The sequence below is a fragment of the Muscardinus avellanarius genome (assembly GCF_963383645.1).
Source record: "Muscardinus avellanarius genome assembly, chromosome: 16".
Lineage (NCBI taxonomy): Eukaryota > Metazoa > Chordata > Mammalia > Rodentia > Gliridae > Muscardinus > Muscardinus avellanarius.
The window spans coordinates 53805451-53831810 of NC_137802.1; the positions used below are offsets into that span (position 1 = coordinate 53805451).

The 26360-nt window shown below is 52.3% G+C and overlaps 1 protein-coding gene across 4 annotated transcripts in view; it reads right to left on the reverse strand.

The window, feature by feature from the left end:
- The window catches only part of HDAC5 (histone deacetylase 5), a gene marked incomplete at both ends in the record, with an annotated part of 40244 nt that overhangs the window by 10008 nt on the left and 3876 nt on the right, over nucleotides 1–26360 (reverse strand). Inside the window, 9 exons of one of the 4 annotated variants that reach the window (XM_080712409.1) lie at nucleotides 2008–2230; nucleotides 2433–2564; nucleotides 2883–2995; nucleotides 3083–3229; nucleotides 3403–3533; nucleotides 3767–3881; nucleotides 3987–4128; nucleotides 4226–4485; nucleotides 22919–22990. In XM_080712409.1, coding sequence (XP_080568535.1) covers nucleotides 2008–2230; nucleotides 2433–2564; nucleotides 2883–2995; nucleotides 3083–3229; nucleotides 3403–3533; nucleotides 3767–3881; nucleotides 3987–4128; nucleotides 4226–4485; nucleotides 22919–22990 — 1335 coding nt within the window. Of the gene's footprint in view, nucleotides 1–2007; nucleotides 2231–2432; nucleotides 2565–2882; nucleotides 2996–3082; nucleotides 3230–3402; nucleotides 3534–3766; nucleotides 3882–3986; nucleotides 4161–4206; nucleotides 4486–22918; nucleotides 23067–26360 lie in introns of those variants that run through there. The other 3 variants (XM_080712408.1, XM_080712407.1, XM_080712406.1) reach the window with 3 other exon arrangements.

A 26360-nucleotide genomic window follows, 5' to 3' on the forward strand; every position in this document is an offset into this window, starting at 1 on the left:
ATGGTCTAGATTGACACATGCCATAAGTGTGAAATATACACTGGATTCCAAAGACTTAGTATGAGACAAGAAGTAAAATTCTTCAGTGATAACTCAATCTTTACTAAGTGATATTTTTTTTTCCGGATCTGGGGATGCATTCAACCTCTGAGCTATACTCCCTGCCCTATTTTTTATTCTTTATTTTTTAAACAGGATCTGATTGAGTTGCAGAGGGCCTCACTTAAGTACCTGAGGCTGTCCACGAACCATGATCCACCTGTCTTAGCCTCCTGAATGCTGGGATTACAAGCGTGTGCCAACACGCCTGGCTTTTACTAAATGTTAAAATGGTAATATGCCAGGCGTGGTAGCACACGCCTATAATCTGAATACTTAGGAGGCTGAGACAAGAGGATCACAGGTTCGAGGACAGTCTCAGCAAGTAGTGAGACTTATCAACTTAGGTCCTATTTTACAATCAAAATGAAAAATAGAGTTTGGGGTATAGCTCTGAGTTAGAATGCCCAGGGATAACTAGGCATGGTGGCACTCGCTTGTAATCCCAGAATTTGTGAGGCTGAGACAAGAGGATCACAGTTCTGGACGGCCTCAGCTACTTAGTGAACCTCTCTACAACTCAATCAGATCCTGTTTAAAAAATAAAGAATAAGGCCGGGCGTGGTGGCACACGCTTGTAATCCTCGTGCTTGGGAGGTGGAGACAGGAGGATCGCGCTGGTTTGAAGCCAGCCTTGCTGGCTTGAGACCCTGTTTCCAAATAAAAATATTAAAAAAGTAGGTCTGGGAGTGTAGCCCGGAGGTAGAAGGGTTTCCAGGAACCTCAGTACCACACGTACACACACAAAAAGAATAAAAAGTCAGGCTGTGGGTATAGTTCAAAGGTAGAATGCCCCTGGGTTCAATCCCCAGCACCACCAAAAAAAGTAATATTATAGATATATTAAATATACATTATGAAATTAATTCTATGCTTAATTCTAGTATTTGGAAAACTGAGACAGGAGGTTTGCAGGTTTGAGGACAGCCTCAGCAATGGAGTAAGACTCAGCAACCTATGTAGTCCCTGTTTCTTTCCTTCATTTTTGTGTGTGACAGTGGGGACTGAACCCAGAGGCATTCTACCTTTGAGCTACATCTCTAGCCCTTTTTATTTCAAAATAAATATTTATTTCAAAATAAAATAAAAAGGACTGGGGGTATTGCTCAGAGGTAGAATATCCCTAAATTCAATCTGTAGTACAATTAAAAAAAAAAAAAAAGCCAGGCCTAGTAGCACACATTTGTAATCCCAGGACTCAGGAGTCTGAGACAGGAAGTCACAGGTTTGTGGCTAGCCTCAGCTAGTAAGTGAGCCCCCCCCCCCTGCAGCAATTTAGAGAAACCCTGTTTCAAAAATAACCAACTTTATTTCTTATTTGGAAACAGAGTCTCACGAAGTTGTGAAGGGGCCTTGCTACATTGGAGAGGCTGGCTTCAATCTGTGATCCTCCTGTCTCAGCCTCCCAAATACTGGGATTACAAGTGTGTGCCACCACACCCAGCTTATTTTTGTTTTATTTACTTAGTTGTGTCTGTGTGTGGTACTGGGGATTGAACTCAGAGGCATTCTACCTTCGAGCTACGCCAAGCCCTATTTTATTTATTTTGAAACAGGGTCTCACTAGGTTGATAAGTCTCACTACTTGCTGAGGCTGTCCTCAAACCTGCAATCCTCCTGTCTCAGCCTCCCAAGTACTGAAATTATAGGTGTGTACCACCATGCGTGGCTTATTTTTATTTTGATGTTGCCACTGGACAGTGCTGCTCTGGAACATGAACTTCACAATAGCAGCAGATTCTTCAGGTACTTGATGTTTCCAGAATGTGGAAGAAACCAGCGATCTGATAAGGGCTGCAGCAGGGATGGAGAGTATCCCCTGGCTGCTTCTCCCTGATGACTGGTTCTGCCTTGATCCCCCAGCGGGGCTGCGTGCCCTCTCCCTGGCACAGCCGCCTGCCCACTCACCAGCAATAAGGGTGCTCTGCTGCCGGGCCTGCTCCAGCAGCAGCACATGCTGCAGCAGGGAGGCGTGCCCGTGCGGGCTGGTGTCGCCCTCCAGCGCCACACCCAGTAGGCAGCCAGGGATAGAGGATGTGCTCATGAACTTGCCAGTCAGCGTGCTACCCTGCCGCAGGGACTGGAGGGCCTGCCTCTCGGCCTCCTGCTGCGTTGACAGCTTCGGAGAGGCCTGGCAAGGGGCGGGAGGCAGACAGGAGATAAGGCAGGGACTCGGGGCAGAGTCCCTCATCCACCCTCCGCCCACCCCCTTGCTCTGGGCAGGAGCATCTGCTCTCCCTCGGGGCCTTGGGAAGGCGAAAGCGCCAGCTGGAACACGCAGGGACAATAACCTCAACACAGGAGGGAGGACGGGGTGTGCGCCCTGCACTTACGGTGAGGTGCGAGTTGGTGACGGTGACGGTGGCCTGCAGCCCTAGGGAGATGTTGGGCAGAGAGGGAGACGGGTAGAGGTTGAACTGGTTGGGGGAGCTGTCCAGAGGGAGGGCCCGGTGCTGGGGAAGCATCTGGGGAGCAGGCAGAGAGACGGGCATAAGAGCAGGTGAGGGGGACAGCAAAAATAGAGCCTGGGGTGGAGCCAAGGACTCTGAATAGTGCCCCGCTCTCCCCACCCTGAGCTCCAGCTGGGGTGACTGGGAGATCAGAACCCTTCATGGGCCCGTAGGTTAAATCCCACATCCAGGCAAGGACCCTCCATCCAGGCAGAGAGGTCCCTGCAGGGCACTCTCAGTCAGACCAGCAGGAGCAAAACTCTTCCTTCCAAGGGAAAGAAAGCAGCAGAGTCTTCCCCTTAACCCCCTACCCCGGGCCCGCCAGGCTTGTACCTCAGTGGGGATGTTGGGGACTGAGCCAGTAAAGCCGTTCTCAGCGATGGTGCCGTGGGAGCTGTTGGGAGAGCTGGGGCCGGAGCCGGGCGCACTGTTACACACAGACGACACTACAGGAGAAGCGGCTGTCACCTGGGCCTGCTCCAAGCCACCCCCACTCCCAGACCTCGGCACAGGCATGTGAGAGGAGCCCTTACCCCCAGGCCCAGCGCCTGTGATCTCAACCGCTCGCTTCTTAAAGGTGCTAATAACTGTCCCATCCTTGCGACGCAGGAGGGGACTGCTTCTCCTCTCCGCCACCTTCTGTTTTAGTCTCGATCGCACTTTCAAGTTGGGCTCAGAAGCTGGAGAGAAGGTGGCCAGGCTCAGATTTATCTGTACACACCTGCCAGTCCATCCACCCACCACCCGACCGACCATGGTCAGGCCTGACTCCCAGCTGCAGCTCCACCCCCTGCTCATTCCATTCTATCCAGGAAGCCACATCCCTGGAGGCTGGGCCGGGGTCCTCACACACCTGTTTTTCGGAGGGGAAAGTCATCACGGCTGTCATAGGGCCCAAGCAGAGGCAGTTTATAGGAAGGAGGTGTCCCAGGGGGGCCGCTCTGGGGAGGGGAACTCTGGTCCAAAGAAGCATGATGGGCTCCCCTGAGGATGGGGGTGGAAGCAGATGTAGGTTAGAGCCCAGCCACTGGACCCGCCGCCCAGGAATCTAGGGTCACAACATTTCATTGCACATGCGCAGGGACAGGTACTGGCTGCTGGGAGGGGAGTGAGGAGTGGAGCCAGGGGTGGAAGGTGGTCACAAGGCAGAAGCTCCTGCTAGCCTGAGGCCAGGCAGCCCCGAGCAGGGCCCCTGTGCGCCCCCCTCCCAGGCTCACCAGCATTTGGGATGCTGTGGGAGGGAATGGTTGAGGCCGCCTGGCGTAGGCTCCTTTGACTTCGACAAGAGGAATTCCTGGAGCCTCAGCTTCACCTCGGTGCTGGCGATAGCGCCTGCAGGATAGGGCAAGGCTGACCTGGATGTGGGGACCAGGGTGGGGCCAAGCAGGACAGGAATCCGGGGAGCTGAGGGCTGCTGCCCACCCGGCAGGGACTTACTCTCTTTGCTCTTCTCCTTGTTGCGCAGGATGAGCAGCTGCTGCTCCAGCCGCTGCTTCTCCAGCTCCTCTTGCTGCTCCCGCTCCCGCTGCCGCTGCCGCTCCAGCTCCTGCTGCCTCTTGGCTGCCAGCATCTCCTGCTGCTGCTGCAGGGGTGCAGGGGGTGGTGGTGGCGCTGTGAGCCCCCCCCCTCCCGGCAGTACCGTCACAGCTCTGGGCACCCAGGTCCCCCTCGCTCACCTTGAGGTGCTTCTGCAGCTGGACCTCATGCTGCCGTGTCAGGTGGTCATGCTGTTTCTGGAACTCGGCGAACAGGAGCTGCTTCTGCAGCTGCTGCTGCTGCTTGAGCGCCAGGAGCTCCTGCTGCAGTTGCTGCTCCCGCAAGGCCGGGTCCACAGGCCCGGCCAGAGCCGCCCGCAGCTCCACAGGGCTGGGGCTGCCTCCGCCGCCACCCCCCAGGGAGCTGGGCATGGCTCCTGGCAGCACCGGCTTCACCTCCACTGTGGGCGCAAAAAACAGGAAGAGTCAGTGGGTCTCCTCCCGAACCCCACTTGGCCCTGGCGGCGAAGCCTGGGGCCCAGGAGACTACTAGGCAGGACTACTAGACCCAAAAGAACAGAGAGAGATGTCAAATGCCTCTGCTCATGGATGCAACCTTCCAGCTTCATTAAATGAAACAGAAGCCATGAACTTCAATAAGAAATATATATATCGGTGGCGTGGAGCGGCGGGCGCCATCTTTCCTTGCAGCACCAGGCCCCAAAGAAGAGGGGGACTCAGAACGGAGCTCAGAGCCACAGAGGAGATACGCCGGCCTCACGCCCAAGGACGCGGCAGCAGCGCCTTACTGCCAGCGGCGGCGAGTTCACCAGATGGCTCCAGACGAACGCACTCAACAGCCCACCAGGCTCCAGAGAGGAGCGGCAGACAGCGAGCCGAGGTGAGCCGCTGTGGAACAGCCAGGCGGGATTCGGCAGATTTTTCGGCGCAGGGAGCATGTAAAGCTCCCAGTGGCTGGGCTCAGCACACCCTGCAGAGACTCAGAGCGGTGCGCAAAACCAGAGAAGAAATACGCCAGCCTCATGGCCGAGGGTGTGGCAGCGGCACCATATTGCCACCGGCAGCAGCAGCAGCAGCGAATTCACCGAGTCCACTACAGCTCTATCGGCGCACTCAACAACAGTGAGTCAAATTGTGGCCCCAGAGGAGAAATCCCAGTACTGCACTCCCAGGGACTTTACCCAGTGGGGGAGGGGCGGTGGCAAAGATATCACACCATAGGAGAATGCCCAACCTGGCCCCCCCCCAATAGTCTAAAGCAGCCTCGATTGGCTCCCTGGGTCTGAGACTCTGCGATACAACCTAGTAAAGGAGTAGTGGGGACTGAGATACCACAGACTCGAGATCCAGAGCACCTTAAGTGAAGTCTTAGTGACCCAAGGGAAGAACCCAGAGAAGGCACAAACTTCCGAAATCATGGGAAAGAGGAATAACAATGGAGCAATGAATGCCCACAACCACACAACTTCAGAACCCGATAAAACAGAAATGCAGAGATTTCTAGAAGATCAAATCAGGAAAATAACTGTAGAAATAATAGAGGTGTTTCAAAAAGAATTCAGAGAGAGCCAAAAAGAGATAAAGGATGCAATTAATGAAGTAAAGTCCTCAATTCAAAGTACAAACAACTGATTAGACCACATGAAGAATAGAATCTTGCTCTTCGAAGATGATCATTTCAAAAATGAATGCATAGTTTCTAAATTAGAAAAAAAAATCCAACAGCAGGAATCTGACATTGAAGAAATATGGGCCCATTTTAAGAGAGCTAACCTAAGAATAATTGGAATAGAAGAGGGAAAAGAAGGTGAAAGCAAAGGGATCAACAATCTCTTCAAGGAAGTAATAGCAGAAAATTTTCCAAACATAGAGCAAGAGGTCGATACACAGGTCCAGGAAACTTATAGAACCCCCTTTAGACAGGATTGGAGAAGAGGATCCCCACGCCACATAATTGTCAAAATGACCAATGTGGAAGCCAAGCAGAGAATCTTAAAGGCAACAAAAACAAAGGGCCAAGTGACTTTCAGAGGCAAACCAATTAGAACTCCAGACTTCCCACACCAAGTCATGAGAGCCAGAAGGGCTTGGAGTAACATATTCCAAACTCTGAAAGAAAACAACTTCCAGCCAAAAATTTCCTACCCAGCAAAACTTTCTATCAAATTAGATGGGGAAATAAGAAGCTCCCATGACAAACAGAAACTGAAGGAATTTATGTCTTCAAAACCAGCGCTAGAGAAAATACTCAAAGAGATTAACTACAAAGAAGAAATAGGTAACACACACCAGAACCAGAGAAACAAGATTTTCCATCCAACAGACAACTGGTTATCTTTGGAGATTCATTATTTATTTTAGTCTTTTACCTATTTCTAAATTGTATTGTTTGCTTTTATTGTTGCTAATTTTTAGGATTTCTAGTTGGAATATTAATATACCTTCAGATATAGCATTTGGAAATATTTTATCCCATTCTATCAGTAACTTTTTTTTTTTTTTTTTGCAGGTCTGGGGATGGAACCCAGGGGCATTCGACCTACGAGCGACACCCCCTGCCCTATTTTTTATTCTTTATTTTAAAACCGGGTCTCACTGAGTTGCAGAGGGCCTCATTAGGTAGCTGAGGCTGTCTGCGAACTGCGATCCTCCGGTCTCAGCCTCCCAAATGCTGGGATTACAAGCGGTCTCAGCCTCCCAAATGCTGGGATTACAAGCGTGCGCCACCACGCCTGGCTTATCAGTAACTTTTAACTCTGTTTACACTGTCTTTAGATATACGATATTTTTTTAATTTTTAGGGAGTTTGTTTACCCTTCTGTTGCCTGTGCCATTGAAATCATATCCAAGAAATCACTGCCGATTTCAATGTTGTGAGGTTTAATGACCCAGATTTTCTTCTAAAAGTTTATAGTCTTAAGATTTATATTTAAGTCTTTTATCTATTTTGAGTTAATATTTGTATATGGTCATTAGGTAAGGATCCAATTTTATTCTTTTTCATGTAATTATTATTTTTCAACAATATTTAGTTAAGATTATTACTTCCTCCACCAAATGTTCGTGGAAACCTTGTCAAAAATAACTTGACAATATATGGAAGAATGTATCCCTAGGCTTTTATTTAACTCCAATGGTTTATATATCTGCCTTTATAACTGTACTACACTGTTTCAATTATTGTAGCTTTATATGGTTTGAAATCAGAAAACATACATCTTCTAGCTTTGTTCTTTTTCGAGATCGTTTTGGGTATCTAGAGTCCATATTCCACATTAGGATATTTTTTTTTCTGAAAAATAAGTAAATAAATGTATGATAGTTTCACCTAAAAAAAAAAAGAAAAAGAAAAAATATTCTCTGGTAAGAAAGAAAGCAAAAAGAAATATTGAAATGTTATCTTTAAGTCATCAAAAGCTTGGTATCAGACAAATGAAAGTGTTCTGTGAGATTATCATTGTTAATTTTGGATAAATTGCTATAATACTAGATGTCAGCCACTAAGCCAAGCATGGGATGGAGGGATGGGGAGGGAACGGGGTGGGGATCGGGTAGGGGCTAACTGGGTGATGTGTGCATGTATGTCTACAAAAGTTTTTTTTTTTATCCTATTATGATGTATGAATACAGTGCACCAATAAAAAAACTAAATAAATAAAAAAGAAATATATATCAGGGAGGAGGGTATGGCTCAGCAGTAGAACACTTCCCTAGCATGCATGAGGCTCTGGGTTTGATTCCCAGTACCACAAAGAAAAATAAAAAATTCAGCAAGGCATGGTGGTACACTCTTGTAACCCCACTACCTGAGTAAATGAAATAGCAGGATTACAGGTTCAAGGCCAGCCTCAGCAATTTAGTAAAACCCTGTTTTAAAATAAAAAATAAAATAAGGCTCAGAGGTTGAAAATCCCTGGGTTCAATTCCAATTAAAAAAAAAAAAAAGGCTAAAAAACTCCATCAGGCATGGAGGCACATGCCTGTAATCTCAGTACTTGGGAGGCTAAGACAGAACGATCCCAGGTTTGAGGCCAGCCTCAGCAACTCAGCAAGCCTGTTTCAAAATAAAAAATAGAATGGAGCCAGATATGGTGGCACACAACATGTAATCCTAGTACTCGGGAGGCTGAGACAGGAGGGTCACAGGTTTGAGAACAGCCTCAGAAAATGAGTGAGACTCAGACTCTCAGCAACCAAGCGAGACTGTTTTGAAACAAATAAATAGGGCTGGGGGTGTAGTTCTGAGGTCGAATGTCTCTGGGTTCAATCCCCAGTACACAGCACACCCCCCCTACACACACACACACACACACACACACACACACACACACACACACCAGGCTGAGTTTGTTGCTTGAAAGTAGAATTGCCCCTGCATTAAATCCCCAGCGCCAAAAATATACAAATAGGGATAGGGGTGTAGTGTAGGGGTAGAATGCCCCTGGGTTCAATCTCCAGTACCAAAAGAAAAAAGAAAAGAAGAAAAGCCAGGCGTGGTGGTGCACGCTTGTAATCCCAGTACTTGGGAGGCTGAGACGGGAGGATCAGGCAGTTTCAAAGCCAGCCTCAGCTACGTAATGAGGCTCTCAGCAACTCAGTGAGATCCTGTTTCCAAATAAAATATATAAACAAATAGGTCTAGGAGTGTAGCCCGGAGGTAGAGTCCCTGGGTTTCATACCCAGTACTACAAAAAGGAAGGAAGAAAGAAAGGAAAGAAGGAAGGAAAGAAGGAAGGAAAAAAAAGAAAAGGCATCCCAGGCATGGTGGCGCACGCTTGTAATCCCAGCATTAAGGAGGCTGAGACCGGAGGATCGCGGTTCACGGACAGCCTCAGCTACTTAGTGAGGCCCTCTGCAACTCAGTGAGACCCGGTTTCAAAATAAAGAATAAAAAAATAAGGCAGGGGGTGTAGCTCGGAGGTAGAATGACCCTGGGTTCCATCCCCACAACCGCAAATAAATAAATAAATAAATAAATAAATAAATAAATAAAAAATATAAAAAGGGCCAGGCGTGGTGGCGTACACTTGTAATCCCCACACTTGGGAGGCGGAGACAGGAGGATCACACAGGTTCGAAGCCAGCCGTGCTGGCTTAAGAGACCCTGTTTCCAAATAAAAATATAAAATAGGTCTGGGAGTGTAGCCCGGAGGTAGTAGGGTTTCTAGGGACCCCAGTACCACCAAAAATAAATAAATAAATAAATAAATAAATAAATAAATAAATAAATAAATATAAAATTTTAAAAAGGTAGGGCATGGTGGCACACACTTGTAATCCCCACGCTTGGGAAGTGGAGACAGGAGGATCGCGCAGTTTAGAAGCCAGCCATGCTGGCTTAAGAGACCCTGTTTCCAAATAAAAATATAAAAAATAGGTGTTTGGAGGGTTTCCAGGAACCCCAGTACCCCCAAAAAAATTTAAAAAATTAAAAAGGACTAATAAAATAGGCTGGGCGTGTAGCTCAAAAGTATAATGTCCCTGGGTTCCATCCCCAATACCGCAAAAAAAAAAAAAAAAAGAAAGAATATAAATAAAGAAAAGGCATGCACATAAAACATAGTAGCTGGCAGATTATGAGTATTTGACACATAATACTATCACTGAATCTGAGTCCAGTGGCAAGCCTGTAATCCCAGTACTTGGGAGGCTAAGATAGGAGGATTGCAAGCCAAAGGCCAGGCTTAGCAACTTAGTGAGACCCTATTTCAAAATAAAAATGGTTGAGGATGTAGCTTAGGGTTAGAACACCCCTGGGGGTTCAATTTCCAAAACAAAAAATAAAAAAATCTGTCAATGTTAACACCACGGGTGTGTGTGCGTGGGGGGGGCATTCTACCTCCAAGCTACACCCCAGCCCTATTTTTGAAACAGGGTCTCGCTGAGTTGTGAAGGGCCTAAGTACCTGAGACTGTCCGCGAATTGCGATCCTCTGGAGTCTTTGCCTCCCAAATGCTGGAATTACAAGTGTGTGTCACCAGGCCCAGCCCTATTTTATTTTTATTTTGAAATAGGGTCCACATCGATGAGAGTTGCACTGCTTGCTGAGACTGTCCTTGAACCTGCAATCCTTCTGTCTCAGCCTCCCAAGTCCTAGGGTCACAGGTGAGCACCACCATGCCTGGCTGAGCACTGGGCACTCTACACGAAGGACTCCTTCAACCTGCATGGTGACTTAGGTGCTATTACTATCCCGTTTTACAAATAAGGAAACTGCGGCTCAGAAAAGTTTGAGGAGACACAGCTAGGTGACTGAAGGACCAAGATGTGAACCTGGATCCTGCACTTTTAGGGACTGCTGTGGCCTTCTCTCCATCACTCAGTGCCAATTTCTCCACCAAAGCATAAACTAAAAGGGAAACTGAGGCAGAGGGGTTGGAGGTAGAATTGCTAGGCTGGCAGCCAGGGTGCTCGGTAAACCCCAGCCTGTGGAAAGGTAGCCATCCCTGTCCTCCTCTCGGCCTATTCCAGCTGAGGTAGATGGGGCAAGAGGGAGAGGTACAGGAATGGGAAGGGAGGCTTTAGGAGAAGGGGGCGCAAGGCTGCACCCAGTCGGGGACAGGAGGGGGATGGGAGTCGGCCTGGCTTCCTTTGCTGGATTATCTCCTTTCAACAGTTTTATTGTAATTACCCTGAAAATGCCGCTATATATAGCGTGAGCCGAACAGCAGCTGTGCCTGGGGGGAGGGGGATGAGAGAATGGGCGGGCAGGGAGGAGGCGGGAGGAGGAGACAGGAAAGGAAAGGGAATCAGACAGGAAGAAGGGTGATGGCAGGGGGAGGGCTGGGGCTGCGGCAGGGACCTCACGCTCCAGCCCCTGGGAGGACCTGCTGGGAAGGGGAGACCAGGTAGGGGTCTACTGGGTGCCCTAAGGCCCTGGGTCCAGGCCCCCGCAGGGCAATGAGCTGAAGCCCTAGCGCACGCAAAAGGTTCCGATGGGCTTATGGGAAGGCTGAGTCTCCACCTTCTGATCCCCAGCACTGTCCTCTGGTCCTGAAATGTCACTCCCCATCGCTGCCTACGGTTGCCAGGGCAACCAGGCAAACACCGCACCAGCAGGGAGACCCAAGCCCAGCCCACACCCCACAAAGCCTCCAGGCGCCAGCAGGAGGGGAAGGCAGGATACTGCTGCCTGGGAAGGAGGAAGCGGGAAGGGCAGGGCCAACCCAGCTGGTTTCTTTTCTATTTTTTTTTTTTTTTTTGGTGTGTGTGTGTGTGTGTGTGTGTGTGTGTGTGTGTGTATTTTACTGAGGATTGAACCCTGGGGCATTCTACCACTGAGCTATACCCTAGCCTATTTATTTATTTTTGTGGTACTGGGAATTGAACCCAGGGGCATTCTACCTCTGAGCTACACCCTCAGCCCTATTTTTTATTCTTTATTCTGAAACAGGGTCTCACTAAGTTGTAGAGGACCTCCCTAAGTACCTGAGGCTGGCCATGAACCTGAGATCCTCCTATTTAAGCCTCTCAAGTACTGGGATTCCAAGCATGTGCCACCACGCCTGGCTTTCTTTTCTACTTTTTTTTCTCCAAAGAAAGCCCCCACTTTCCTCACTGCAGCCCAGGAGAGCCACAGCAGCTAGGAAGACATGCCTGCAGAAAAGTGGCCCACTGTGGCCCTGGCAATGTCCTGATACTGGCCGCTGAACAGGCCTCTCCCCTAGCCACCACTGCCATCCACACCAAGAGGGGGAAGGGTCTTGGGAGTAGGCTAAAAGAGGCCCCCACACCTTGCCCATGACTTGGACTTCTCCAGAGAACCCAGTGACAAAGGGCTGTCACCAAGGCAGGGTCAAGGCCAGAGACAGCCACGGCTGCGCCACCCTTGTGCCTAAATATGTCTCTGAGGCCCACTGGAGGTCGGGGTGGGTGGGAGAAGGTAAGCCCGAGCAGGATGTCCTCCTCCAGCCCACTACCCCTTCTTCCCACAGCATGGCAGGGTACATTCCTCTGTGGCTTTCCCGCCAGCCGCACTGACGACTCTGCGGCCACCAAGCCAGAGCCACATCTGCAGGAGTGGCCAGATGTGGCCAAGAGGGTGGGGCTATACACACACATCTCACTCTCTCTCCCCACCCATGTCCTGCCCCAGCACCAGGAGGAGAGGCCCTTGAAAATACCATGGGTCCTTCCTGGAAGTGACCAGCCTTTGTCCAGAGTGGAAGGCAGGGTGTCAGCAAGGAGCTGGTGGCCAGCCTCGGGCCTGCCCAGCCCCTGAGGTGTTCAGCAAGGCCCCCTGAGCTGGCTGGAGGGTTATCTATTCCAAGGCAAGGCTGGCTTGGCCCATGGCACTCTGATCACTCAGCCAAGGTAAACGGGCTTCAACCTGCTGCTCCCAACAGAGCGGGGGCCACGGGAGCCGGATACCAGCCCGCCCAAGGAAGGGCAGGGGTCCAAGCATTCCTGACTCCCTGCAGATAACCTGGCCTCAGGCTAGATCTGTGGCCAGCGGGGCTGGCTTCCCTTTAGGAGCCTTGCTGAGAGCACATGGGGCTCAGATAAGGGGATTCTCCCACCACCACAACCACCACCACCACCACCCAGACATTTACAACCATGCACTGCAGTAGCAGGCGCAGCCCCACTGGTGTGCAGGTGGCGGGCAGCCAGAGGGCGCCGCCACACAGCCTTGCTCCCATGCAAGCAGGAAGCACAGGCGGCTGCAGAATGTTCATGTGCGCAGCCTGTGGCACCCCAGGGGTCTGACGGGTAGCAACCTGGCTCCATCCAAAGTGTAAGGGACCGTGCTATTTCAATGGAGTCAGGGGAAGGGGATGGGGGTTGTGGAGTCCCTGAAATATAGGCTGCTGGGCACAGAACCTAGAGCCTGGCTGGCTTGACTCTGTGCCCTCTGCCAGCCGGGCATGAGCAGAGCAGGTGGCAGCAGCTGCCACCAAACCTTCCACCTGGAAGGGGAAGTAGGTGAGCTGGACTAGGAAGAGGTTCTTGGCTGCCTCCTGGCAGACCAAGGATGGTTTGAGAACCTCAGAAGAGAGAAAAGGTTAGGCAGAGGGACACTTCCCCAGGGGAACCAGTTGGGAGCTCTGGCTAGCAAAAAGCTGCCCCAAAATGCCAGGAAAGGGTGACACGGGAGGACAAGGGTCCTTCTCTCATCCCCAGGCCTCACTGACAGAGGGTATCAGACAACCAACACCTGACCTCCTGAAGAAAGAAGTGGCAGGGCCCTGGGGACAGGCCCTGGCCACCCAACTGGCTCATCCTCTACTCTTCCCAGGAGACCCAGACCCTCACTCTTCCTGGGAGTCAAGGCCTCAGGAACAAGCAGTCAAGCAGCGACACCATCCTGTTCTCTGGCCTTCTGCAGAGCCGACTCGCACTGTCTCCCCGCAGAAGCTCCAGCCCGAGCAGTGGGGTGACCAGGAGTCCCCAGCCTCAGAGCAGCCCAGTATATGCCAAGCTCTGGCTCAGGAGGGGCTGTCCCACCTGGCTCCCAGACACAGCTGGACCATGGTGACCCCTTAGTGATACTTGCTCCCCATCTAGCTGGGCCTCCTCCCTTTCCATGAACCCTCTCAGCCCACAGGGTTCCCGTGGCAGATGCTTCAGGCAGCACAAGGGGTATCCTGGCTGCTCCAGGGGAGATGGTGCAGGTGGCGGTGGAGTGACCCCAGGACTGCCGTCAGCACAGCCTCAGTCTAAACACCGTGCGTGCAGGCAGGGGTAGTGCCTCTGAGCAGGTTTTGGCAATGCCTTTGGAACACAAGGTTAAAAAATAAGACAGATCTAGCTGCTCTGGCTCTGAACACACAAGCTGCGGCCCACCACACGCTCTCTTGGAGACAACATCACCAACTCAGAATCCCTGTGAAAGCAGTCCTATCCAGGAGGGAAGAATGCCTTTAGTTCCTCCCAGAAAAACCCTGGGGTGGCACAGGAAGTATACCTTTCTGGGCACCTAAAAAGAGCCTGCTCTAGGAACCACCAGCCACAGAAGACCAAGGGAGGTGTGGACCCAAGGGAGGGGGAACACTGAGCTGCTTGCCCAGTCACACAGGACAGAAACAAACCTGTGCAGACAAACCCTGGATCTGAGGAGGTGCCTTCCTGGGAGGGGCCAGGGCCAAAAGGACCTTTGAGATCATCTGTTTCCAACCCTTCCTGACACAGGCAAGGAAAGCAAGCTTCTTAGAGATGCTGCTGTGTAAAAGATCCCACGGGCCAATCAACAGCAAAACAGATTGGGCTGCATGCAGGATGGCAGCCCGCCCTAGAGGGCAGCATCTCTACCTGCATCCCGGCCCTCAGGCCCACACTTGCCAGGCTGGGCAGTAAACAGCACCTTTATTGATTTATTTATTTTTATCTTTTATTTATTTATTTTAGTGCTGGAGATTGAACCCAGGGGGATTCTACCTCTGAACTATATACTAGCCCTAGTTTACTTATTTATTTGTGGTGCTAGGGATTGAACCCAGAGGCATTCTACCTCCCTGCTCTACCCCCAGCCCTATTTTTTATTCATTATTTGAAACAGGGTCTCACCAAGTTGCTCAGGACCTAAGTAGCTGAGGCTGGCCACAAGCCTGTGATCCTCCTGTCTCAGCCTCCCAAGTACTGGGATTATAAACATGCACCACCATGCCCAGCTTTTGTTTGTTTGTTCAATTTTTAAAATGTTGCTGGGGAAGCCAGACGTGGTGGTGCACACTTGTAATCCCAGCATTTGGGAGGCTGAGACCGGAGGATCACAGCTTGCGGGCAGCCTCAGCTACTTAGTGCGCCCCTTTTCAACTCAGTGAGACCCAGTTTCAAAATAAAGAATAAAAAATCGGGCAGGGGGTGTAGCTCGAAGGTTGAATGCCCCTGGATTCCATCCCCAGGACAGACCCACACACACAAAAAAAAGTTACTGGAGATTGAGCCCAGGGGTACCTCTGAGCTACACCCCTAGCCTGATTTATGTATGTTTGTATGTATGTATGTATGTATGTATGTACGTATGTACATACGTAGTGGGGATGGAACCCAGGGGCATTCTACCTTTGAGCTACACCCCCTGCACTATTTTTTATTATTTATTTTGAAACAGGGTCTCACTAAGTTGCAAATGGCCCCTGCCCTATTTTTTATTCTTTATTTTGAAACATAGTCTCACTGAGTTGCAGAGGGCCTCACCAAGTAGCTGAGGCTGTCCACTAACCCAGCTCCTCCTGTCTCAGCTTCCCAAATGCTGGGATTACAAGCGTGTGCCACCACACCCGGCTTTTTTATTTTTATTTTTTTAAACTGGCGATGCAACCCAGGGGCTTTCCACCTTTGTGGAAAATACACTCCCAGCCCTATTTTTTTTTTTAATTTTGAAACAATCTCACTAAATTGTAGATGGCCTCATGAAGTTATTGAAGTTGGCTATGAACCCATGAACCTCCTAAGCCCTGGGCTTACAGGCATGTGCCACCATGCTCAGGCTCAGCAGTAAGCAGCACCTTTAAATGTCTAATTACCTTGTTCTGTCCCGCAGAGAGGGGAAGAGAGGCTCTCGTCCCTGGTCTGGCCTGGAGGGAGTTCGGTAGGAGGCAGGGAGCAGCATCTCACACTCTACAGCCCATGACGCCCATGACCCCTCCCCACCAAGGACATTTCCCATGATCTATTTCCGCGCTCTTACGTGACTACTGAGGCCCATTTAGGCTCAACAGGTTCTACCGCAATTCAGACAGTATTTCCACATGTGCGGGCTGGGGATGACTCTCACCTAGCAATTTGCACAACTTGTCAAGCAACACGAGTGAACAAATATCGTGTCATGGCTAAGAGCGAGGGCTTTCTGGGATCTGAGAGTGAGACTGTTCACAGTAGCACTCCTTACTAAGACAAGGTGCTGGGCACCTCCCCGCGCTCCATGTAGCTATCTGTGAAATGGCAGCAGAGTACCTACCTCCCAGAGTTGCCAGGCCTAGGAGGATTTATGCCAAGGAACCTGGCACGGGCCTGGGAAGATCTCCCGAGGTGCTATCAAGGCTATTATTAATGACTCCTGACTTCTTGTGTGTATCTTGGACCCCTTCGGCAAACTAGCAAAGCCTGTGAACTACTTTTCAAAATGATACAGGGCGGTGGGAGAGTACTTGCCTAGCATACGTGAGGCTCTGGGTTCCATCCCCAGTGGAGGAGGAGAAGGGGAGGTGGGAAAGAGAGAAAAGAAAAGATAGAAGAAAACAAATTTTCATTAGGTACACACAAGCTGGGCATGGTGGTATATGCCTGCAATCCCAGGAGACATCGTATGTTTGTGGCCAACCTCTGTAACTTAGTGAGACCCTGTTTCAAAATGAAAAATTAAAAAATAGGACTGGATGCCTGGCATCCAGTATTTCCAATACTTAGGAGTCTGAGACAGGAGGATCACAGATTCATGGCCAGCCTCAGCTCCTTAGTGAGGCCCTTCGCAACTTAGTGAGACCCTGTTTCAAAGTAAAGAATAAAAAATAGGAAGCTGGGCGTGGTGGCGCACGCTTGTAATCTTAGCATTTGGGAGGCTGAGACAGGAGGATCCGGGTTTGCGGACAGCCTCAGCTACTTAGTGAGGCCCTTTGCAACTCAGTAAGCCCCTGTTTCAAAATAAAAATAAAAATAGGACTGAGGGTGTAGCTTGGGAGATAGAATGCCCCTGGATTCCATCCACAGTACTGAAAAAAAAAAATAGGACTGGGGGGTGTAGCTCAGATACAGAATGCTTCTGGGTTCAATCCCCAGAACCACCAAAAAAAAAAAAAAAAAATATATATATATATATATATATATATATATAGAGAGAGAGAGAGAGAGAGAGAGGGAGACAGGCAGACAGACAGACAGACAGACAGACACAGAGAGAGAGACAGAGAGAAAGAGACCTCGCGCTAGCTGAGAGAGCCAGGTGTGGTGGCGTGCACCTGTAATCCCAGTACTTGGGAGGCTGAGAGAGGAGGATTGCAGGTTCAAGGACAGCCTCAGCAAGTAATGAAACTCTCATCAACTTAGTGAGACCATTAAAAAAAAAAATTGGGCTAGAGGTGTAGCTTGGAGGTAAAATGTTCCTGGATTTAATCCCCAGTACCAAAAAAAAAAAAATGGGGAAAAATGGGGGGGCCACTGGTATTGTCAATCCTCAGCACCACAAAATTCAAATTAAAGATAAAGTCTATATAATAAAGTTTAAAATTACGTTGTGCCAACTTCATCAACAACCTTTGTTCTAAGACTCAGACTCCTCCCAAAGTGAGGCCTTAGCTCGCACTTGAGACTACCCAGAGGTTGTGGTTGTGCCCATTGAAGGCCTTCTTGTGGGCCCCACACGGCCAGAGCAGCCAGCAGCTGAGCACCAAGGCCAGGCAGGAGTCTCTGGGAATAGCCTCCTGGCTGCCTCACCTGCTCTGCGACCTCCAAGAAGGGCCACTCCCTTCAGTGGCTCAGCCCACGGCAGTGGGATCCCCCCACCCCGAGCCTCAAAAACAACATTACCTGGCAATATGGCCCCACTGCAGGAGACACCCCACTGCCAGATTGTTCCCCATCCTCCTGGGCAGGGGACCTGGGTGACCCTAAGCCCGTTGAGTGACCCTTAGAATGTCAGTGTCAGATAGGTCGGGAGCTAAGCCGTCCGTGATGGCACACGCTTGTAATCCCAGCATTCGGGAGGCTGAGACTGGAGGACTGTGGTTCAGGGACAGCCTCAGCTACTACATAGTGAGGCCCTCTGCAACTTAGTGACACCCTGTTTCAAAATAAAGAATTAAAAAAAAAATAGGGCAGGGGGTGTAGCTCGGAGGTCAAATACCACTGGGTTCCATCCCCAGACCCGCAAAAAAAAAAAAAAAAAAAAAAAAGTCGGGCGGTCAGCAACTCCATGCCCCAGCCAAGAGCAGAGGAAGGTGAGGTCAGACGGGATACTTGTCCTAGGAGGCGGAGGAGCCAGCGCTCTCTCTGCATCTCCCCCAACACTAAAAAGCAGAAGGAGAGAACGTAAAGGTTGCTTCCCAATTTAACGAGAGATGGAATGAGGGGCCACGCTCTGCAGTTAGGATCCAAGAATTTAGGCAAGAGTACCTGATTGGTTCCCAGGACGCCAGAGCTCAAGGGTGCAGGAGAAGGGGAGAGAGCAGGGGGAAGGCCTGGAGATATGTCTGGGACTCTGATGACCTCAAGCTTAGGGGAGACAGAGCATTGGAAGAAGGCACAGGTGTCTCTCGTCAGTGAAAACAGGGTTAGTGGTTGATCTTGGATGCCATCTGGAAAAGAAGTAGATTTCCTTCTCCCAGCCATTTCCAGGAAATACTTGTGCATAAAACAAGGAGATTACTAACCATGCAGTCTGCAGCTATTGCTGGGGCAGTTCGCCCCTTACCTGGGGTGGGGCGGCGGGGGCCCTGGTGCAGGAGGCCTGTCTCCACTCTCCACGTGCACCCCAGTCCTGAGCATCCAGCAAGGCACTCTGCCCACCTGGCCACTTGCCATCATGCCCGCTCCACTGGGGTTTAGACACCTGCTCTCGGAATCTCAAAACATCCTCTCTCCAGACTGCCAGGCTGCTGGGAATTGGATTCGCCTCTGACCGGGGCAACAGCCGCCCTCTCTGCATAGGCCCTTCCCCCAGGAGTCGTAAGGCCCAGCAAGACCTCCCATGGATGCTGGTGACACCCACTGGCAGGCTGCTGGGCTCCAGGAACCGTCCTCACTACCCTCACTCCAAGAATGGTCTGAGCCTACACACATCAGCACACCTATAAGAGTTTGAAATGTCAGTTCTGAACCTGAAAACATATCTTTGAATACATTCCCTTGGTAATTCTAATGCAACTAAAAGTTTGAGAACCACTGTCTCACCATGTCCCTGGACTGCCTGCACTCAGTGCTGCTGCCCATCTGACAGCTGTTACAGCTGTGTGTGGACACAGTTAATCTGATTTCCTGTCTGGCAGCTGTGCGGTGGGGACGGGACAGCTGAGGGTCTCAAAAACAAGAGGGGATGAGGTAGGAGGGGACGTGGGCAGGGGAGATTGTCTGTTTTATATGGGTGACTGGGGGGCTTCAACTCTGTTCCTGATCCCTTTTCTCCATTTGGGTAAAAATCTATGCAGGGAGGGAGATAATCAACCAAGTGGTCCCAAGAATTTATAGACCACAAAACCTCCTTTCAGACATCCTCGGAGCTCCCCAAGGCCAGAATGGCCACAAACTTTGGAGGCGGAGACAGGCCCACTACTTAAGACTGTATCAGTTATGTATACCAGTATGCACATGGCGCCCAACAGAAAGGGCAAGTTGGAGCTGAAATCTAGCCCACACTCCACTTGCTAAGCCTTAAATACTGGCGCAACGATGCATCCACCCAGAAGAAGGGCTACCTTTTTAAAATCTGCACAAAAGGAGCTATTGTGTGGATCAACAATGGCCCCACACAGAGCCTTGAGTTCAAATCTCAGTTCTCACCGGGCATGAAGGCATATGCCTGTAATCCCAGTACTTGGGAGACTCAGACAAGAGGATTGCAGGTTCAAGGACAGCCTCAGCAAGTAGTGAGACTCTCATCAACCTAGTGACACCCTGTTTCAAAATAAAAATAAAATAAATAGGGCTAGGGATGTTGCTCAGAAGCAGACTGCCCCTGGGTTTGATCCCCAGTACCACAAAGAAAAAAACAAAAATAAAAACAAAATCCTAGTTAAGATTCTCACTTAAGCCGGGTGTGGTGGTGCACGCTTGTAAACCCAGCATTTGGAAAGCTGAGACAGGAGGATCGCAGTCCGTGGACAGCATCAGCTACTACTTAGTGAGGCCTTTTGCAACTGAGTGAGGCTGGGGCGTAGCTTGGAGGTAGACTGTCCCTGGGTTCCAACCCCAGTACTACCAAAAAAGAAAAATAGATTGTCACTTAATTAAGTGATTAAGTTCTCACTTAATCTGTGACCTTTGGCAAGCTCCTTAACCTCTCTTGTCCAATTATAAAATATAGTTATTAATACCATTCCTAAAATAGATAGGCAAGTTTCTGACACCCTTATCACCTGGTCCATTATACCAGTTCCTTTCCTACCTGAGTCTTGCCCTGCCTACCTTCCTAGCATCCCTACACCTACACCCCCCGCCACAGTCACACTTGGAACAGTCTGAAGAGCATGAGTAAGAATCCAGGGAAAGCCCCAGTGCCAAACCCGAACCCCATGACACTTCCCGGCATGCAGAGCACCCCTTCCTGGCAGGATAGGATTCAGCCCCACCTCCGGGCCGTCTCGCAATGTTCCACACACCGCCCAGGCCTCGGCTCTATCCAGTACTGGACAGAGGGAAATCCGGGCCCATGGAAGGGAGGCAGAGAATTCCCTAACCCTGTGTCTTTGGGAATCCCATAGCAGAGTTCAAATTTCTAGGCTCCCCAAGCCAGGACCAGTCTCAGGTGCTGATGGTGTTCACAGGACACTGGGCTATGGCGGGCTAGCCAGGCAGAGACCCCATCTGTAAGAGAGATCGCCAATTGCCACTCGTAGAAGCTGAGACTTGCCTCTCTCCTCAAGCAGGAACGGCAGGAGTGTCCAGCCCTCATGGCTCACCCACTGGTGGCTCAGTCCACGCAGAGGGCCAAGCCCCAGAACAGAGCACAAGAATCCTGCCAGCAGGACTCTAGCCCCTCATGCAATATCCATTCACCGAGGTGGCAGGCACCACACTAGGTGCTGGGCAGTACTGCTAAACAAGAAGACCGGGGCCCCTCAACGGGGTCTCCCAGGGTGCACTGCTGGAGGTGGTGCACTACCCGGGAAGCCCCTTTTTCCAGCTTCTTGGGCTGGGGAGGCCTGTAGGACACACACCACCCTAGAGGGCATTCCTGGACACCTGCCCTTTTAGCCCCAGGCTTTTACATCCTGTCTGGAGACTGATCAAGAGATGGGGGAGGGGGAGGGACAGGAGGGAAACACCAGGCGGCCTGGGCCCTCATGGCTGTGTTTATCTGGGGTGGATTTTTTTTCTAACCCAAAGGTTAAAGTGTTTCTATTTGAAACTTCTATTTACATTCCAGAGTCCAAAAAAAAAAAAAAAAAAAAAAAAGGCAGCCAAGCTCCAGGCCTATATCTGTCCCCAGCAGCGTCACAGACACAGCATCAGCGTGCTCAGGGGGAACATTCTTAGCCCTCTCCCGAGCCGCTGGGGTGACTCACACCTCCCTCCTGCCAGTACGGACCGCTGCAGCTCAGGCCCTGCAGTGTGGAGGGTGGGGGAGACAGGGACCTGGGGAGAAGGGCTGTGGGGGTCTGCCCAGGGACAGGCCTCAGATGGGATGGACGGTGGGCTCCCAGCTTGCAAGCTTCAGGGTTCTAACTTGAAAGGAGGTGAGTGAGTAAGATGAAGAGGAAACTGCAGCCGGCAAACTGCTGACTGCTGGTGGGAGGAGGGCGGCAGGGCCTGCAAGGGAGGGGTGGACCGATGTGCAAACAGGTGGGCTGTCCAGAGGCTGGGAATCAGGCAGGGTCTTTAGCTAGAGCTGTATGCTCAATTAGACTAGGGTAAAAGCCAGCCCTCTATGTTATTACCCCAGTCCAGGGGCCCTAGTGGGTACCCTGCAGGGCTGGCTCCAGGACCATGCCTCCTTCAGGGGGCCTGTATGGACTCTGTAGGGCTGGTCTCTGGGTCTATGCCCCATGCTATGATACTACATGGGCATCCCTGTCCAGAAAGATGGCAAACCATGTTTCAAGGATTTCTCAAACCTTCCCAAAACATTCATCCTCTGATACAACCCAATCTCACTGCAACCTTATCCCTGGGCAGCTCAGAGACAAATCGCAGGTACCCAAAGAGACACACAGCTCCACCTTCTAATTCAAACCATAAGATCTACACCAGCAACAAGGCCTCCCTCTCCCTCTCCCCCTCTTCCCCTCCCCCCTCACACACACACACACACACACACACACACACACACACACACACTCACAAGCGCGAGCGCCAAGCCACTGCCAGGAGGGGCCAAGTAGGCCCGGGTCCAGCAGGCCCCTCCCTGGAGGAAGCATCTTGTGGTGCCGGCCTGGTGGGAAGACTGTGCCAGAAGGGCCTGATGCTGCCAACAGGTTCCTGGGTGAAGAAAGGAGTGGCCCAGCTCTGGGGAACCCCACCCCCAACCAAGGGCCAGAAAAGCTCCTGCCAAGAAGGTGGCAGCGTTAAGGGTTCTCGTGCCCCAGTTAGGGGGGTCTCAAGCCCATCTGAGCCAACATAACAGCTCTCCTCCCTTGGGAGGCAGGAATAAACCAGTGCCTGGGGAGAAGAGAGATACGGGGGAGCTGGGTGCTAAGACAGCCATCCCCACAACATCCCTGCCCTCAGTCTCTGCCTAACCTACCACACTACATCCTCCCCGAGTATCTAATTCTCAGGAGACTCCTTGATCAGGGACCTGCCAAAGTCACTGTGCCTAAACCTCTACTCCCAAAACCCAACCAGAGGAGTTGGTACCTTTTGTGCTTGTGGATACCCCAGATATGGCCGCTTTCCCTGTCCAAAGCTGGGGAGCAGGAAGCTAGGGGACAGGTCACTGACCCACTCCCTCCCCTCTGACCATGGTGCCAACCAGGCCAGGATCCTCTAGTGAGCCCCAGGCTCCAACAGCTGGACAGACCCTGCCAGGGGCCAAAGCAACTGGAGGATGCAGCAGTGCACAGCTGGAAAGCTCAGGGGAGGGACAGCTCTGGGCAAGGAGGACAGGGGCGTTAGCAGGGAGGCCACCTCTGGGAGCACGGCTCCCCCACTCCCAAGGGTGCCTAACAAAGCTCTCAAGAAGGACCAAAGCAAGAAGCCATCCGGACAAGGCTCAAGATACTTAGCCAAGGCACAAGGATGCCAACAGCAGAGGGCAGGTGGGGACACAGGGGCACTTACCTGCCACAGGGATGCTGTGCAGAGTCCGAGGCAGGATTTCCAAGGCTGGTTCTCGGCCCGACATGCCATCTGCTGAGAAACAGGACTCTGTCTCATAGATGGTCTGCAGCATCTCCACCAGCCCCTGCGCCTTGGGCACCAGCAGCATGCCCAGGAGGGGCCGCCTGAGGCGGGAGCCAACCAGGGGGTGGTGGGCGGACTGGGCTGGCCGCTCAGGGACTCCCTTGGGCCACTGCCACGGGGACCCACAAGGCGGGGAAGCGCCTCATCCGGCCTGAGCGCTCCTGGCAGTGGTAGGGCCAGGCCGGAGGCCCCAGAGCTGCTGGTCCAGAAGCCTCTATGGGAGCATCAACCACTGGCCTCTCCTCAGTTCCCAGGAGCTGGGGTTCCCGAGCGCTCAGGGGACAGGAAGGGTAGCTCGGCAGGCAGGCGGGCGGGCTCTCTATGTTCCCTCCCAGCCCCGGGTGACAGCTCTGGGCCCGGCTCCCTGTTCCTCCTTCCCGAATGAGCCGCCGGCAGCTGGCAAGAGACTGAAATAGCAGTTGGGGGAGGGCCCTGTCTATAAATAGGTGGAGCATGCTCAGGGAGCCGCCGGCTGGCTGCCAGGAGCCCGGGCCTGGCGGAAGCCCCATGGGGGGAGGCGCGTTCCACCCCAGGAGGAAGCGCTAGCCGAGGGGGAGGGGATGGGGAGGGCCTGCACTCAGGGCCAAGGCCACCAAGCCGGGTGGCCAGAGGCTAAGCTGGGGAAGGACAGCACAGGGTACCCCGTGCGTGCGGCTGGGTGTGGCTCCGGCTACTGCTGTTGGCAAGTCAGGAACTGGAGACCAAGAAGCCAAGTCCCATCCTCTCTCTTCCCCCTTGCTATCTAGAGCAGGTAAAGAACCGAGAAGGGTTGGGGAGAGGGTGGCAGACGCGCCACCTGGCCTAACCTTGCTCCTTCCCTGCAATCCTGACAGCGAACAGGAATCTAACTTCTGCCCTCCCTCCCCACCCCTTTACCAACAGGAAGGCCCCTAAGCAGCAATTTAGTGGCAGCTCCCTCCCACCCACTCCCGAGTGTCACCTCCAGAGGCTGCTCAGCTTCTTTCCGGGGGCAGGGAGGCTGTTCCTGGGCAGGCCTCACCTCGCCGGGCAGGGGACAGGGCAGCACCTGCCATTCTCAGCACGGGCAGCTCTTCCTGGCAGGGTGCCAGGTGCTCTGCTAAGAGCATCACACGCATCACTGCGTTTGTTCTGCAGTGACCTCAGGAACAGGGTACAGATGGGGGAACTGAGGCATAGGGCAATTAAAGTCACTTGCCCTGGGTCAGACAGCTGCTTACAGGACAGGGCCGGGAGGTCTGCACCCTAACCACCACAGCGCTTCCATTATTAAGTGCAATGACTCCCAGTGCCCAAGTTGGAGTAGACTTGAGGTTGGAGTCCCTCCAGGAGGAGTCATGAGGCTGTCAGCATCCAGGCTTGGCAGAGTAGGCCTCCCTCCTTGGGCCCTGCAGGGACTCGGGGCCGGTGCACCATGAGGATAAGTGCCACCTGCCTGCCCTCCCCACCGCTGGGCCCACCCCTCCCCCCCAGGTTGTGCCTCCCACGGATGCAGAGATCCCACTTGGCCCCCTGACCTCACTGGAGCCTTTTAATAGCCTGGTTATTCCTGGGTCTGCATCCCCCTCCCCCTTCCTGATGTCACAGTTGCTATTTTGGAGCCCTCTCCTGGCCCCTCCTGCCCCCCCACTCTGGGCATGGATCCAGGGACACCTGTCCTCTCTCTGGACGGAATGACCTCACCCTCCTTTTGGGAGCCTGGGAGAAGCTGGCCAACCAAGGACACGTTGGTGGCTATGGTTCCTGGAGCCCAGCTTCCCAGCCAGGGATGGCAGGGGCCCTGCCCTCAAGTTGAGGGAGCACCCCCACAGTGCAGTTGGCAGGGGCAGGTTCTCCCACCCCTAGACTGGTGAGATGAAGACCTTGCCCAGCGGTGGACCAGGAACCACACAGGGTCTAGAGCCACAGCTTCTCAGCCAGGGCAAATTATAGGGTAAAAAGGCCAGGGGGCAAGTCTCTCCCAGGGTCTTAGTGCTCATGGGCAGGTCACCCACCACTCCTGGCCCAAACCCACCCTGGCCAACCAGACCATGTTGAGAGGGACTGAGGAGAAGACCACCATCCCCACCGGCAGGGCGATGGGCAGCAGACACAAGGGAGCCCAGAAAGCCAAGGGAGGGGGCAGAAGCTCCACCCAGCCCAGGACTCCACCCACCCACGCTGGGAGCAACCGGAAGGGCTGGCTAGCCCTGTCCTGGCTCTCCTGCCTGCCTGGGGGAACAGGGGAGTGTGGCAGGAGAGCCCTGCTCTGGAGAAGAGGAAATCATCAGCTAGGCCAACTCAAAAGCAGGGCTCCCAGAACTCAGGGCAGCCAGATGCCTAAAGAAGTAAAGACTCCAGGCTCAGAGAAGATCCGGGTCGGCCAGGACACAGGCACCCAGGGTGGCCGCAGCCAGGGGTCAGCGCCTAGCATCCTCACAGCTTCCCTGAAGTAGGAAACACAGTGTCAGACCCAGCCCAACAACCATCAGTGCAATTCCCAGAAGTCTCCAGGGGACTAAGAGGGGTGGCTTGGGTAGGAGGGGGGACAGCGTCTCTTTTCTTCTAAGATTCAGATAGTATGGCAAGGTCTTCCTAATGTTTAACCTCAATCCTTCCAGCTATAACCCCGCTACTTGTAGTTTGTTTTTCTTCTAGTCCCTACCCATCCAGTGCTCCCAGATACCATTCCACAAACCCTATGAGTACCCACTAAGTGGGGTCCATGAGTCCCACTCTGAGCCAGCACGACTTAGCCCAGCTAGCATTCTCCATGCCCTCCCTCTGAGCTGTACTCTGGCCTCCTGATCCTCTGAAGCTGCAGGAGGGGAAGAGCCCAATGCTTTCAGGCCCCCAGTTCCTGGGCCCAGGAGGCTGGCGTGGGGCCCTGTCTGAAAGAAAGAGAGGAAGTCCTGCTTGGTACACAGTCAAAAGCCCAGGGCTGGCCCAAGAGCATCCTGGATTGTAGATGCCAGTGGCCCTGGCCCATGGAGACATCAGGCCTGCCTGCCCTCCAGTCTTTCCTGCCCTCAGAGTCCCATCATGCTGGAACTCGTCAACATGGCCTGGGAGCTCCCACTGCCAGATCCATGCTAGGTTCTGGCTGAGCCCTCTCATGCGAAGCCAACTTCAGAAAAGATGTGAACGTCTACTTTGGCATCTCCCAATTCCTCTCATGGCTGACCCTGCCTCCTCTGCCATTCCATCCCAATCCCGGTGGAATGATGGTGCCGGCAGAGGAAGAAGGTGCGGATCTCAATCCAGAGTTAGCGGCGTGTGCTGAGGGCACTTAAGGGACGAGGGAGGCAGGGATCCACTGCCCAGACCCCTGCCCCACAGCACACTGACCTTCTCTCTCCTT